The following is a 14,747-nucleotide window of genomic DNA, read 5'->3' as shown; positions in this document are numbered from 1 at the left end:
GCATTCTTCGAAAGATTCGAGCGAAGTAAGAAGAATCTTTTCCCAAAAGCCTCCAAGTATGTTTGGCCAACATTGTCTGATTTAAGCACTCAATATTCCTAATCCCTAAACCTCCTTCCCGTTTTGGAAAGCTGGGGAATTTCTGACTACACCAGTGAATGGTTTTCCCCACTTTACTACCTGCCCACTAAAAATGTGACAGAATAGAGTTAATCTTTCGTGTCCCACTTACCGGTATTTTAAATACCGATAGAAAGAAATTAGAAAGGTTTGATAGAACGGACGAAATCAGGGTCAACCTTCCCGCTGAAGAAAGAAAGATTCCATTCCATGAAGCAATCCTCTTCATAACATGCTCAATCAATCCTTTGAACAACTGCCTTTTTGATCCTTGAAACTCAGTAGGTAGTCCAAGATATTTCCCTGGCCCTTTACCGCCTTTTACTTTAAATGTTTTCAAACATCGACGCGCTCTTAGTAGCCTAGTACTCGGGCTGAAAAGGATTCCCGATTTATCGTCATTGATAATCTGACCAGACACCTCACAATAATTATGAAGCAAACGTCTTAGGTTTCTTGGTCCATTATTTTGATCATGAAGGAAAAACACAGCATCATCAGCAAAGAATAGATAAATTAAATTTTACACAGTAATTATTAATTTTCTTATTTAGTTAATGAACATAATTATCATTTGTTTCCTTTTTTTGAGAATATTCTTTTTGGGGGAAAAATGATAGAATTCACCTATTCATTTAGTAAATAAGGAATTTCAATACTTAGCCAATTTTTGCTCTTTTTGCTTTGTTCCCCTTCCTTGGCTTCTTCATATGATTTTGAAAGTTAAACTCGGCTCTCGTCTCCTCTTGGGCACACCTTCCAAGAGAGTTGTGCAAATCACTACACCATTAACAAACCTCAAGTGCCTCTTGAATTTTAATGCAAATTAAGTTATTGAAAACTAAATTAACATGCAATGAAATAAAATACGGAAATGAACTACACTAAGAAAACAATTAAATTGGGATAGAATATTTACAAATTTTGCCGTTGTTTAATGTCGATGGCTCGACATGATGCTTCTTGAAGGTTAATCTTCATAGACGGGATCCTCCAATTGAATTTCTTCTCCCCCTAGGTCTTGCATCCCTTCTTGATAAACTTTGATTCGTTGCCCATTCACCTTGATTAACTTTCCCGAGTTGGGATTCTCCACATCCACCGCTCCATGTGGATGCACTTTCTTCACAATATAGGGGCCGAACCACCGGGATCTCAACTTTCCCGGAAAAAGCTTAAACTTATTTTGAAATACAAGAACCTTGTCTCCTTCCTTGAAACTCCTCCGAGCTATCATCTTGTCATGCCACACTCTAACTTTTTCCTTGTAGATTGCGACGTTGTCATAGGAATCCAACCGGAGTTTCTCTATCTCTTGAATTTGCAACTTTCGATGCAACCCCGCTTCATCTACATTTTGATTATAAGATTTGATGGCCCAATAATCTTTATGTTCAACTACCACCGGTAGGTGGCATGTTTTCCCATATATGACACGATATGGAGACATGCCAATAGGAGTTTAATAGGCCGTGCGGTACGCCCATAATGCATCGTCCAACCGTTTGCTCCAATCCTTCCGGTCTGGGTTCACCGTCTTCTCAAGGATTCCTTTGATTTCACGATTAGATACTTCCGCTTGCCCGTTGGTTTGAGGGTGGTAAGCGGTGGAGACCTTGTGGAGGACTCCATATTTCTTCAATAATCAATGAATAACTCGGTTGCAAAAATGTGTGCCCCGATCACTTATTATAGCCTTAGGGTAACCAAATCTAGGGAATATATAGCTTTGAATGAAACTAGACATGGTCTTGACATTATCACCTCTTGTGGGGATCGCCTCCACCCACTTTGAAACATAGTCAACGGTAAGCAAGATGTAAAGGAACCCGCTTGAATTCGGGAATGGACCCATAAAGTCTATCCCCCAAACATCAAATACTTCACAAAAAAGTATTGGTTGTTGGGGCATCTCGTGCCGTCGAGAAATGTTTCCACATCTTTGACACCGATCACAAGTCTTCACATAAGCTTGGGCATCCCGGAAAATACTAGGCCAATAGAAACCACATTCCAAGATCTTACGGGTGGTCCTTTGAGGACCAAAGGCCCCCCCCCAAAGCGTACTCACGACAATGTTGGAGGATTGAGGGAATTTCCACATCTGGAATGCAACGGCGGATAATATTGTCTTGGCACATTTTCCATAAGTAGGGGTCATCCCATATGAAGTAGCGGGAAATACACCTCAACTTGTGGCGTTGGCTAGAAGATAAAGATGTGGAAAACTTCCTAGTCACCATGTAGTTGACAAGGTTAGCATACCACGGCTCAACGACTTTCATAGGATATAAAGATTCATGTGGTATGCTACCATCCACTACTCCCATGGTCTTCACTAGATCATCATTAATGTAAAGGCTACTCAAATGGTCTGCTACCACATTAGCACTCCCTCGCTTTTCTTTGATTTCGATGTCAAACTCGCTCAACAAGAGAACCCACCTCATTAACCTTGCCTTGGTGTCCTTCTTGTCCACGAGTTGCCTTATGGATTTGTGATCGGTATAATTTCAATTACTTGTTCATCTTTTATGTTCTTAATTATGCTTTCTTAAATCGTTATTGTTGTTATTGTTATTAGTATGAGTAGCTAAGCCTTTAATCTAGGGTGAAAGGGGATCTAGGTTGTTAGAAAAGGGATTATTATGAATTGATTGTTAAATTACTTTATATTATTGTTCAATTATTGTTTTACCTCTAATTAGTTGATTACTGATCAGAATTGATTAATTAGTATCGCATAAACTAGTATTATCACCGACCGGGTTAAGACTAGTATAGGCCACGATATTTGAATTAGACCGACTTAATGATAGCGATTGCATGTTAAGTTAGATCTAAAAAGACATATTAGAATCGGATGATCATATAACTTTCAACAATATAAATTGCTCAATCAATGAATTAAGTTCTACCCTTTGATGACGACCTAGTGAACCCGAATCCCTAGACTCTTTAATATTTTATCTTTATTTAATTTGCTATTAGTTGTTAGAAATCAAACCAATCAAAACCCCATAACTTATTACCTTTAAGACGGATTCAAATATAAACAAACTAGATAATCACCGCCTCTCTGTGGATTCGACCCTGACTTACCGCTAGCTATTTTATTAATACTAAGCTACGATTTATTTTGATTAAGGAAAACGACTGAAAATAACCTTGTCAGTGACATTTGGCTCAAGGCACACTGGACTTCTGTGACCGAATAATTTCTATCTAACTTCGCTCTTTCAGCCATGGTTAATTCCGAAAACAAAGCAATCGTATCTCCTGCTAAATTGGGTTAGGTAACTTGCCCAGCAAAAGTATTCTTAAAGAATCCGGATTCGTAAATATCGACGACGTTTTAGTAAACGTCGAAGACGATTTAAAAAAAAAAGATGACAATTGCCCCTATTATCTCACTAACACTTCACCAATTCTCTCTATTCTCTCTAACTCAAAACAACTAAAAATCAACTTCCACCAACACTCAATCGATTCGGCCACCACCACTACCACACCCCCGCCGCTGCTACCACCACGCCGCTGCTACCATCACTGCCCTGCCGCCGCTGCTACATACAAGGTAAGTGCTTTTTTTTTTGTTAAATTAGTTTAGAAATTGAATCTAATTGAGTTAAACTATGAAATTAAATAGTTTTCTTTCATTTATTGTTATTGCTAGTTGATTAAATTGATTAGATTTGGTAGTAATAATTGAATTAGGTGAATTTAGTTTATGTTTTAGAATTTATCCAATTAGTTGAATTATTATTGAGTTGGTTAGTTGTTTTGTGTTAATTTGTTACTAATTAGTTGTAATTGTACTGTTGTTTGCAAAATAGGTTGAATTATATGTCGATTAATGTTGTTGTTTGTGTCGATTTCGAGTCGAAAAAATTGGGGAAGGGGGAATCCATGGTTGAAACGTGGGAATTTTACGTTTCACCATGGAGAAACGGAGGAAAGCCACGTTCAATCATGGTAGAAACGCTGGAAAGCAACGTTCAACCATGGAGAAACGTTGGTTTATAACGTTTTTCCATGGAGAAACGTTAATTTCCTTCGTTTCTACCATGGCAAACGTGGATTTCAAACGTTTGGCCGCGGTTTAAAAAAAAAAAAGTTTGACCATGGTAAAAAAAAACGTTTAGCCACGGTCAAAGCAAGGGGTTTTTTTTTTCAACCGCGGTCAAACAAGGGGCTTTTTTGTTCGCCCGCGGTAAATTAATTTTTTTTTTTTAAAAAACCGTGTTTTATGCTATTATTTGCAGATTTTTGTTACTTTATATGATCTTTAGTCGATTAACGTGTTTTCTAACAACTTATAATTTCCTAATGCAGATGGCAGATCGAAATGAGAGAGGAAAGGCAATCACGAATGCTCCGCCTCCGCCTAATGTACACGACCGCACCGCTGGGCGGAATGTTACGGGTTCGAAGCGTCGTTTGCGAGTTAAGCAGGCCCACAAACAGCCACCCCCACTTCGAGAGACGTCTGTAATGGTTATGATGCCTACTCCCGGTCACGTCGTTAGCGAGTCGGAGGAGGCGAGGTCACGAGAGGTTGCTGGTAGTTACCAGCATGATAGAGAGGATGAGCCGTCGAATGACGGTTCCGAGGAGGAGGAGAAGGATGCTGGAGAGTATGTGGTCCAAGAGAACCCGCCACCGCAGAGAGTGTTGAGTCTGAAGTTGGGTCGGGATAGTAGAGGACGTTATTCGAGTGTTAGAGAGTCTTCTAGCACCGATAGGTCGAAGAGGCCGAGGAGGGATAGCTCTTGGATCCTGAGAGAGCCCGTTCCTGGTGGTCCTAGGAACCCTGGCACCCTACGGAGTTTTGGTGGTCACGTTGTGTTCAACAGTTGGTCGGACCCTAACCCGGAGAATATGAGGTCGTGGATCAAGCTCTACGAGAGGCCTAAAGCTACGAGGAGATTAGGCACATGGTTCTCACTGAGGGTGTTGCAGCTAGGGTATAGACGAGCGGGCTTGGGGTTTTGAAGGAGTGTTTTACCACTGGTCTAGATGATAACCTCCTTAGTGCTTTTATCGAGATGCCAAATTGCATGCACAAGGTAATCCATGAGTCGTTCGTATCACGTGTCGGCATCGATCGTCCACTCCGATACCCAAACCAAGGCCTCTAGTAAGTTCTTTCTCCATTAACTCTATGGCCTTAGTAGACACATTTCCTTGCAATAAGGAGAAAGTACGAGATGTTCTCCTTGGTTTACTCATTTCATCTTCGAGTTCTTTCTTAATCTTAGAGTGTTGACTTTCAAGCATGCCATGGATACGGGACCACATGGAGTCAAGTGTGAGATGCTTTGACTTCAACCAAGCCTTCAATAGAGAATGTGCTGACTCAACACGGGAAGTTGCCGTGTTACCAAAATGTAAGACCTCGTTTGTATAGTATAAAACGAACTTCCCTGCGTGTTGACCCCAAGCTGTCCGTACATAATCGGCATAATCGGCCACTTACGTTGGAAACACTGCCAAGCACGCTGAAACGATTCCTCGGTAACTGCATTGATCACCTTAATCCAACCGTCTTCTTCATTTGCGATGACATGTTTCCTCATACTTTCAGCTCTGAATGATGTCAAGGCTTTTGCATTGATGGCTTTGTTCACATGCCATCTACACAACAAATGCTCAGCCCGGGGATATACTTGCTCAAAAGCGCTGATCAAACCCAATTCCCGGTCGATGACAAATACAGCAGGGGACACTACTCCGGTGACATCTAAAATCGCATCTAACTTTCTCAACAGCCACTTGTAATTCACGTAAGACTCGGTAGGAGTCATCGAACATGCAATTAAGAAGGACGATCCCGTGGGTGTCACACCAACCATCTCAATGAGTGGATTCTTGTAAATGTTGGTTTTATAAGTCGAATCCATGAGGACGACATAAGGATAAGCCCGGAACAACTTAATCGCTTCAGGATGAGCCATGAAAATGTGAGTCAACTCTTTTGACTTGAAATCAATCTCGTGCCAGTGGACGTATTTCGCTTCCACCACTAGAGCCAACATTTGCTGAGCGGTGTTTCTTTCACCCATAACTTCTTTCCTAATTTTCCTTGTTTCATTATATTGTTGGGTGCTTGACGGTTGAGGTTTTTCGGGGGGTTCTCAAATGAAGACCATTTTTAATATCCCTCGGTAGAACCCCGGCCAATGTTTGTTGCCTAACATATGCCTTCTCTTCCGCGTCCAATCCCGCAAAGTGCCGATCCCCGTCCTTATAAACGGCTACGGTGTGGTTGTGTAGTCCAGTACCCTCGGAAGTTACAATGTTCCACACTACCGTCTCTTGATCATTTTTAGACACGAAATTTTGAACGGCACGAATACGAAACTTGCATGAACACTTCTGCGACCTCCTTGACTTCTCAAGATCGTCCGATTCATTTGGTTTACCATGTCTTTTACATCGAAAATAACTTGCCAACAACCCGTTCTTTTTTCTATTTTTAGCTCCGTTATTTGCTTTAACCAAAGCAAACCCATTCTCGAATGCGATTTTCTGAGCCAAATTAAAAGCATCGTCACGCGTTTCGAAATCTATAGTAGTCTCGAACAACGGGTTGTAATCAATTGAATTCTCGCCAAAATCCTCCCACGATTCCTGTTACAAGCAATACAAGCAATAACGACTATAGTAAGACAATAAAAAGGATTCATAACCTACATAAATTGCGTAAAACGAAAGAAAAACATGTAAAAACGAGTAGAAAACGAGTAATTCATGCCTAAAACATGAGACTCAACAAACGACCGCGACCAAACATTACTTTCCAACGATCAACCACGGACGAACAAGGAAAACCAACTTTCATCCACGGCCAAACAATGAAATCCAACGTTTGACCACGGCCAAACAATGAAATCCAACGTTTGACCATGGCCAAACTATGAATTCCAACGTTTGACCACGGCCAAACGTGGAAATCCAACGTTTGGACCATGGCAAACGTGGAAATCCATCGTTTGGTCCATGGCAAACGTTGATTTCCAACGTTTGGACCATGGTCTGAACGTTGGTTCCCAACTTTTAGCCATGGTTCATCTTTCGGAGGACAATTTTCAGATTACGCAACAAATTCAAACATTCGCTACTACTAAGTTAATACGTCAAGTAATTCAACTATCGAATAGAATGAACGATGCGCAAAAAAAATTGAAAAATTAAGCAAATGATTAAGTTGTTTACGTACCGTTGAATTGAGATCCGACATATTGTTAATTGTTGTTGTTGTTGTTTTTTGTTTTTAATTTACTTGAGTTCGAGAGAAATTTTTTTAGAGAGAGAAAGTCAAAAGGGCAGTCATCGTCTTTTTTATGAAAAACGTCGTCGATATTTACTAAAACGTCGTCGATATAAATCAGTCCTCTAAAGAATACTTTCTTAACTCCGTTTGCGCTCGAAAATATGCTCATTTTATTACTAGATGGATAAAAATAGGGCGCCACCCGACGACGTCTTATCTCGATCGGCGTCACCCTCTCACATGCACCCCTTATTAATGAGGTCTCTTCTTATTGCGTGTGATGTACCTATTATTATTGGGGTCCCCACTTATTGCATGTGAAAGTGTGGCGCCTTATCTCTATCGGCGTCACCCTCTCATATGCACCTCTTATTATTAGGATCCTTTCTTATTGCATGTGATGCACCCATTATTATTGTGGTGCTTACTTATTGCATGTGAGAGAATGACACCGAAATTGGGCGCCACCTAATAACGCTAACCCATTTTCTTAATCACAAAAACTTCAAAGAGACGGTCTCCCAATAACGTTATTGAGAGACCTCTCACATAATGAGGTGAGGAACCCACTGAATTTCTTTTTTTCCCTATTATGTCTCCCACTAAATTAGTGGGAAACGGTCTCTCATGAGACCTACTGTTTCTTAATACTCCCTCCTATTCTAAATAACCCCCTATTCAAGGGGGCACAAGAATTAAGGAAGAGAGTATTATATGGTAAAGTATTTGTATGGGGGGTAGGAGATTGAAGAGAGAGAAGGTATTGTGTGATTACAATAAGTATTGTTGTTGGGTAAAGTGATTAAAATAAGTATTGTTGTGGGGTAAGATGATTAAAATAAGATAAAATATGAGTATTGTGGAGTATTGTTGTGGGTGAAATGATTAAAATAAGTATAAAAGTTTGTCAAATAAGAAAATAGGGAGAATATTGTAAACACAAAATCTCATTTGTGACGGCACGTATCCGTCATTTTAGAGTGATGGATACCATTTTTCCTTACAAATGACCCAAATAGAGGAGAAAAGAAAGCACATGGGGTGCCCCCCACCTTGTCCCCCTATCCGTTTTGTGAGTGGCTTTATCCGTCACTTGCTCTGACCCGTTTTCAGCAAGACTAATTGTATTATAAATAAACGAAAAAAGAAATATGGAGAATTATTTAAAATAAAATGGAGTATATGTCAATACCAACACTGACAATCACCGGTCTACACACCAAACAATATCTTCCCAAATGACATACCGACGTCCGACTAATGAACTCATAAAGCAAGGACAAAGACCAAAAGGGATGAATACGCGGGGTATTGTGTTGTAGGAAGTACTCGTACCACAACAACCGATTGTGGTGTGCAATGCTGGAGTTATAATTCAAGTCGGCCCAACAAAAACCAATAATAAAATACTCCCTCCAATTTCCAATTATATTCCCTCTTTCCTTTTTCATACAAGTTTGATTATCTTCCCTCTTTCCTTTTTTTTTTGTAAGTTTCATTCATTTTTTATTAATTTCTCTTTCCTAAAAAATCAACAACTCTCATTAGTTTATCTATTCTTTATTCATCATTCATTCTTTATTATTTTCTCTCACCTATAAATTTCACAACTTACAATACTTTATTCTATTTTATTCCTTCTTTCTTCCCCTTTCTTAATTTTTGTGCCAAAAAAAAAGGGGAAGATATAAGGAAATAGGGGGGAATAACAAAATAGGATAGTAGGAGTACTACTCTACTACGTAAATGAAATGAAATCATCATCAATCATCATCATGGGAATAAATATAAATAATGAGAAACAGTAAAAGCCTCAACCACAAAATTGCAATTGCATGCATTCGACGATTTCACTTATCTCCTTACTCTCAACTCTCCTCTAACTGGTTCGTTCAGTCCATGAGATAGGCCATGACGTGTTCTCAACATCAGAAGGTTTGATATCGAATTCACTATTTTGCGTCGTCTTAAGCAAGACTAATTACTATATTACTTAATCCTATCTGTTTCCTACTCCGATCCGTATGGACAGGTGACCATAATGATACTCAAGGTTGATCTTCAGTGCCGTCAATGCTACAAGAAGGTGAAGAAAATCCTGCGTAAATTTCCTGGTAAGTCTTTTTTAAAATCCTCTATTTATCTTCTCATTTTATGATTCAATTATAGAGTAAGTAGTGAGTAGTGTTAATTATGTATGTGTTGTGTTTGTTGACAACAGAAATACGAGACCAAATATTCGATGAGAAGCAGAACACAGTGATCATCACGGTGGTGTGCTGCAGCCCTGAGAGGATCATGCATAAGCTCTGCTCCAAAGGCCGTAAGACCATCAAAAGCATTGAGATCAAGGAGCCCAACCCCAAGCCCAAGCAAGCAGCTCCAGAGCCAGAAAAGCCTAAGCCCAAACCCGATCCTCAACCTCAGGCTAAACCTCCACCTGCTCCTGTCCCCGTTGAGAAGCCCCAAATGAATAAACCAGCTCCAGCTCCTGTAGTCCAGTGGATACCTGCAGGATACCCGCCCCACCAAATCTACCCCGTTTCAGTATGCTGCGGTTCTTGTTATGAAGGCAGGCCTGGCGGACCCTGTAATCAATACGGAAGGCCCGCTTTCTACGGTAATCGCTGTGATTATTTCACTGAGGAGAATCCTTCCGCATGTTCCATCATGTGACTACTACTACTACTACTGTTGACATCAACTTTGTTACTTGCTGCTGTCCTACTAGTTATATACCCACTATTTCATCATTATATACGGGGGGAGTTTTGTGATTTCTAAGACCATATCATTTTTGTTTCTTCACCTGCACATCTACACCTTATAAATATATACTTGTATGTTAAACAGAATACTGTGTACTGTGTATATATTATAAACTAAACTGTTGAAAACAATAAAATTTCATATTCAGGTTGGTGCAAATGGGAGGAACTATTAGTGAATTATCCAAATTACGGACGATTTCTCATATATTAAATTAAATACTAAACATTGGCATCAAAGCTACTTAATCATATTGATACTACGTGGTATATATGGGCTATTAATGGACTCTATTCGTGAACAATCCAAATTACGGATGACTTTCACATACTCTGTATTAATTTAAACTAGTTTTTAAACCCGTGCACTACACGAGTGGTAATGAAAACTATTATTAAAACTAAAAATTTACGTATTTTTTGAATAGAGTAAATAATAACTTAAGTATAGATTTTTTTTTTTTTTTATCTGTACATTTTTGATAAGCTACATTTAATCTCACCCATTATTGTACGTATTTTATCATATTACCCCGCCTGTTTGTTCGTTACCTCATTGAGGCCTCTCCACCCGAACCGAATGCTCGGTCGAGTGCCGCCACTAGGGAAGCATATGAGGCTTACCACAAAGAGTCCGCCGCAATCAAAAATGTGTTGATTTTTGCTATGGAGGCGGATCTCCAAAGGAGAGCCTTTAAAATGGGCATCGCCTATGAAATCTACTCTAAGCTTGTGACCATGTTTTCACAATCACCGAGGGTCGTCCAATATGAGGCGGCCTCGGCATTCTTTGATCTCGACTTCAAAGAGGGCCAAAAGGTTAGTCCTCATGTGCTCAAATTGTTGGAGCATGTCGAGACATTGAAGATTCAAAAGGTTGAAATTCCCAAAGAACTCATTGTAGATAGAATTCTTCATTCCTTAAGCAAGGTCAAAGCATATGTGCAATTCCGGGTGAATTTCAACATGCAAGACAAGGATGTGTCCCTTGAAGAGTTGCACAAGTTACTTGTGTAAGCTGAAAGGGACATGAGGCTAAATGCTAGCTCCTCTAAGGATGTGCTCAATATAAGCAATAAGAGCAAGGGAACCTTCAAGAAGAGTAGTAAAAGGGGCAAGAGGCAAGCTCCCATGAAAACCAAGGCTATAACTTTTGAAGCTAGCACTTCCAAAACCAAGAAGAGTCCTCTTGACAAGTGCCATTATTGTAATGGCATTGGACATTGGAAGAGGAATTGTTCCAAATATCTTGGTGACATCAAGTCTGGAAAGATCCCTCCAGTAGGTATATGACTACCCCTTCTTTTATGTTTCTAATTCAACTTTAGTGTTTTGATACAAGTTGTGATAATGTATCCCCTTTTTAGGGCCTCCTCCAAGCAACAACAAGGGCAAGGAAAAGCAAACTTGAGAAATAGTGAGGGAGCTAGGAGTAGCCACCCATGAAGTTTGGCTTTATTTGTTGTCTTTATTATCATACAATGTTGTTTTTAAATTTCTAGAACTATTTCAATTTCCTTGTTTGACATGGAAGTTTGTTTTAATCCTTTAAACAATGGTTGTAATTTTGGATTAATAGTGACTTGGTTTGCAACCCAAGTCACTACGTTTATCGTATTTTAATTGTTCTAAAATTCATCTTTATATGCTTGACATAGAAACATATGAATATCTACTTGAAATTGATCCAATAGACAATTATAATGATAGATTCATTCTATGTCCATAAACTTGAAGTTTGTGTATGATCAATTATAAAGTGATATTGAGTTGATGAACTCGATTAAAGGAAACTTAATAAACCTACATACACCTATTAAATCTTTATTAATAAGTCTATTTATCTATGCCATATCTCTCCTTCTTCACGAAAACATCTTTTGTGTCTCAAAAGCTATCTTTCGAGTATTTAGTATATTTATTCTAAAGATAGAGTGGGAGTAATATTAAGACACAAAGAATGATTTGTATACCTTGAGTAGATGAGATCTATATAAGAAAAACAAAATTTATAGATGGGATCCATGTGAAGAAACCAAAAGAAGATGTTCTTTGGGTAACTACGTGAGGAGATCAAAAGAAAGTACTTAAAAGAATATGACTAATGGAAAGACTTAACATAAAGATTCAAAGTCAACATTTACATAAGAGCCTAATGAAACAAAAAAATTACATCCTTGAATATAAATGAGATTTATAATTAAGAGTTGCATAGAAAGACATATCGATGTCGCAGCTAAGTTAATGGTTAACCATGCTAGAATCATTGCTAAACTTCATGAAAATGGACAAGTTATACCTCCTTCCGAAATGAGTATTTTGAAAGGGACGTATGAACTCCACATTAAATTTTACACTTTAGCAATGACGTTGCTTCGCTTCATTTTAAGAATGAATAAGTTAGAGACTAAAATCTCTTTCCATTGTTAGAGAACGAAACCTCTTTCCAAATGGGTATTTTGAAAGGATATGTTGATAACATATGTGGTTTTATCATAACAACCTAGCAAAGCAAAATTATTTCAATTCATTAAATGTTTCGATTGAGTGGTCAAACGCGAAACATGTGGAATTGAGTAGGAGTTTGAGAATTTCATATGAAGACATGAGATTTAGTGGGAGTAATCATCCTCCATGAATTTTACAACTTATTACTCATTGAGAATGACGAGCATATACTATCTTTGATAAAGATAGCACTTAAGTTTTCAATTCTGGATGAATATGGACAAAGATGAATACGATCGATTAATACATGAGATGTTGGATTGGCACTAAGATGCACACATCAAATCAACAAGACATGTAGGTTATTCATATCGATGAAGATGGAATTACCATGAGAAGGTCATGGTTATTCATTGAACCTGAGAACTGTTGACTACATGATTGAGATCTCTAATGTTTCCGCCATTAGAATAATCATGCACATGTCCTATATAAATCATATGCTTAGAGCATGATGAATCATTGGTAAGCCATATAAGAATCGTCATGAATTCTCGAGGAGAACTGATGGGTCATTCTAAAGTTTGGAAGAACACTCAGTTGTGTGATAAAAAGTTACACATGCTAGAGTTTCCAAACACATGAGGATTTATGAAGAATCCTAAGCCAATTACGATAAGAGAGAAGTAAGTATTTGGAAGGATACTTAGTTGTTGTAAGAAGTTACACAAAACTAGTATTTTCTAAAAGGCTAGGATTTGTGAGAAGTCCCAGACCTATCATCTTGACAATTGTTACAGGATCCTACAAAACATATACCTAGTGCATTATGAGTTGGTGGAGCACTTGACTAATACAAGTTGTATCATCCGCCATAATCCAAATCGTTGGTTATGTGATAACAACACAAGGGTTTCTTACAAGTTTAAAGACCCAAGGTCTAGTTTGAAGACTAGACATGTGCTTGGTAGAGTTCATGCTATGAGAGATGACATGAAAATAAGGTAAATCGCAATTCGAAAGATTGAGCACATGGACACATGTTGTGTTAAATTTTATTGCATTAACAAGTGTTAACACACTTGTAAGACATATAGTAGTAATATGGTATTGACTACTCAAGTGAAATGTCTACATCTATCGTTTGAATTATTATTAACTCATCTTGTACTTTGTGACATCCAAACGGGTTGTAGAGACAATATTAAACCCCGTTAAAGTGAACCCGGATTAACATGGTATTCGCCCATAGTCACTTGTATAAGGTGACGTCTCGAAGTGACTAGAGTATGATGTGATTGATGGCAAGTTCAAGTGTCATAGAGTCATATGAGATGACTAGTCGATCACATAGCCAGACTGTTGGGAACACTTTGTCGGGCCTTATGACCGCTTATAGAGTTCTGGAAAATTTATATAGCCTGGTCGTGGCAAGAACTACTATAGTATTCTAATGAGTCGATTCTTTTGACTAAAGGCTATTCGCCCAAGGTGGCACAATTTCAGAGTAACTTTGATTTATGTTCCTACGACCTTCGTAAATGGGGTTACAGGGCTTATTTTGGGTTATGATGAGCTGTGGCTAGTCGAAGGGAATAGTGCGATAGGAATTGTCCACCCCTTTGTCAGGGTTAAAACAATATCTCAGGGCCACTCGAGGAGTAATAAACTGGAAATGCGTGACCACGCTCGGAAGGTATCTATGGTAGATAACTCCGGTCAATCAGTTATTCTCCAGATCGAGGAAACCACTCTCGATGTGCTCACTTGCAAGTACGACCTGAAAGACACCTTGCATTAAGTGAGAGATAGTAATAGGACAAGAGAATTGGTGACGCACACTTGTCGAGGACAAGTGGGAGATTGTTGGAGTTTGTGTCCCCGACAATAATGCGATCACAATTGTAGATCATGATGATCACATATTTAAATCTCATATTTAAGAATACAAGAGGGAAAGTAATATTTTACAGTCAATTGGTCCACACATATCAGTAATGATTGGCTGACTAGAGTTTGACATTACTGTCGTGCGACGGTGGTGATCAGTTGATACCCTGAGGTCATACCTATAGGGTAATACTCTTAATTGATTATTTAATTAATCGTATGACGATACGAGTTAATTAAATTGC

The 14,747-nt window shown here is 38.7% G+C and overlaps 3 protein-coding genes across 3 annotated transcripts; 1 reads left to right on the top strand and 2 right to left on the bottom strand.

Moving 5' to 3' along the window:
* Positions 1-5,160: 5,160 nt before the first annotated feature.
* Positions 5,161-6,185, bottom strand: LOC141600979 (protein FAR1-RELATED SEQUENCE 5-like). Its single transcript, XM_074421242.1, has 2 exons — positions 5,600-6,185; positions 5,161-5,546 (listed from the first exon to the last, which is right to left on the bottom strand). The coding sequence occupies exons 1-2, from the start codon at positions 6,183-6,185 to the stop codon at positions 5,161-5,163; spliced, it is 972 nt and encodes a 323-aa protein (XP_074277343.1).
* A 28-nt stretch (positions 6,186-6,213) lies between these two features.
* LOC141600978 (uncharacterized) lies at positions 6,214-7,187 on the bottom strand. Its single transcript, XM_074421240.1, has 2 exons — positions 7,101-7,187; positions 6,214-6,753 (listed from the first exon to the last, which is right to left on the bottom strand). Exons 1-2 carry the CDS (start codon positions 7,185-7,187, stop codon positions 6,214-6,216), a joined length of 627 nt encoding a protein of 208 aa, XP_074277341.1.
* Positions 7,188-9,138: 1,951 nt separating this feature from the next.
* Positions 9,139-10,293, top strand: LOC141602650 (uncharacterized). The gene is made up of 3 exons (XM_074422820.1): positions 9,139-9,331; positions 9,429-9,510; positions 9,618-10,293. Exons 1-3 carry the CDS (start codon positions 9,308-9,310, stop codon positions 10,070-10,072), a joined length of 561 nt encoding a protein of 186 aa, XP_074278921.1. The 5' UTR covers positions 9,139-9,307; the 3' UTR covers positions 10,073-10,293.
* Positions 10,294-14,747: the final 4,454 nt, after the last annotated feature.

This window comes from Silene latifolia, chromosome 9 (assembly GCF_048544455.1).
Source record: "Silene latifolia isolate original U9 population chromosome 9, ASM4854445v1, whole genome shotgun sequence".
NCBI lineage: Eukaryota > Viridiplantae > Streptophyta > Magnoliopsida > Caryophyllales > Caryophyllaceae > Silene > Silene latifolia.
Note: the sequence above shows the minus strand (reverse complement) of the source record. Positions and strands in the feature narration are given on the sequence as shown.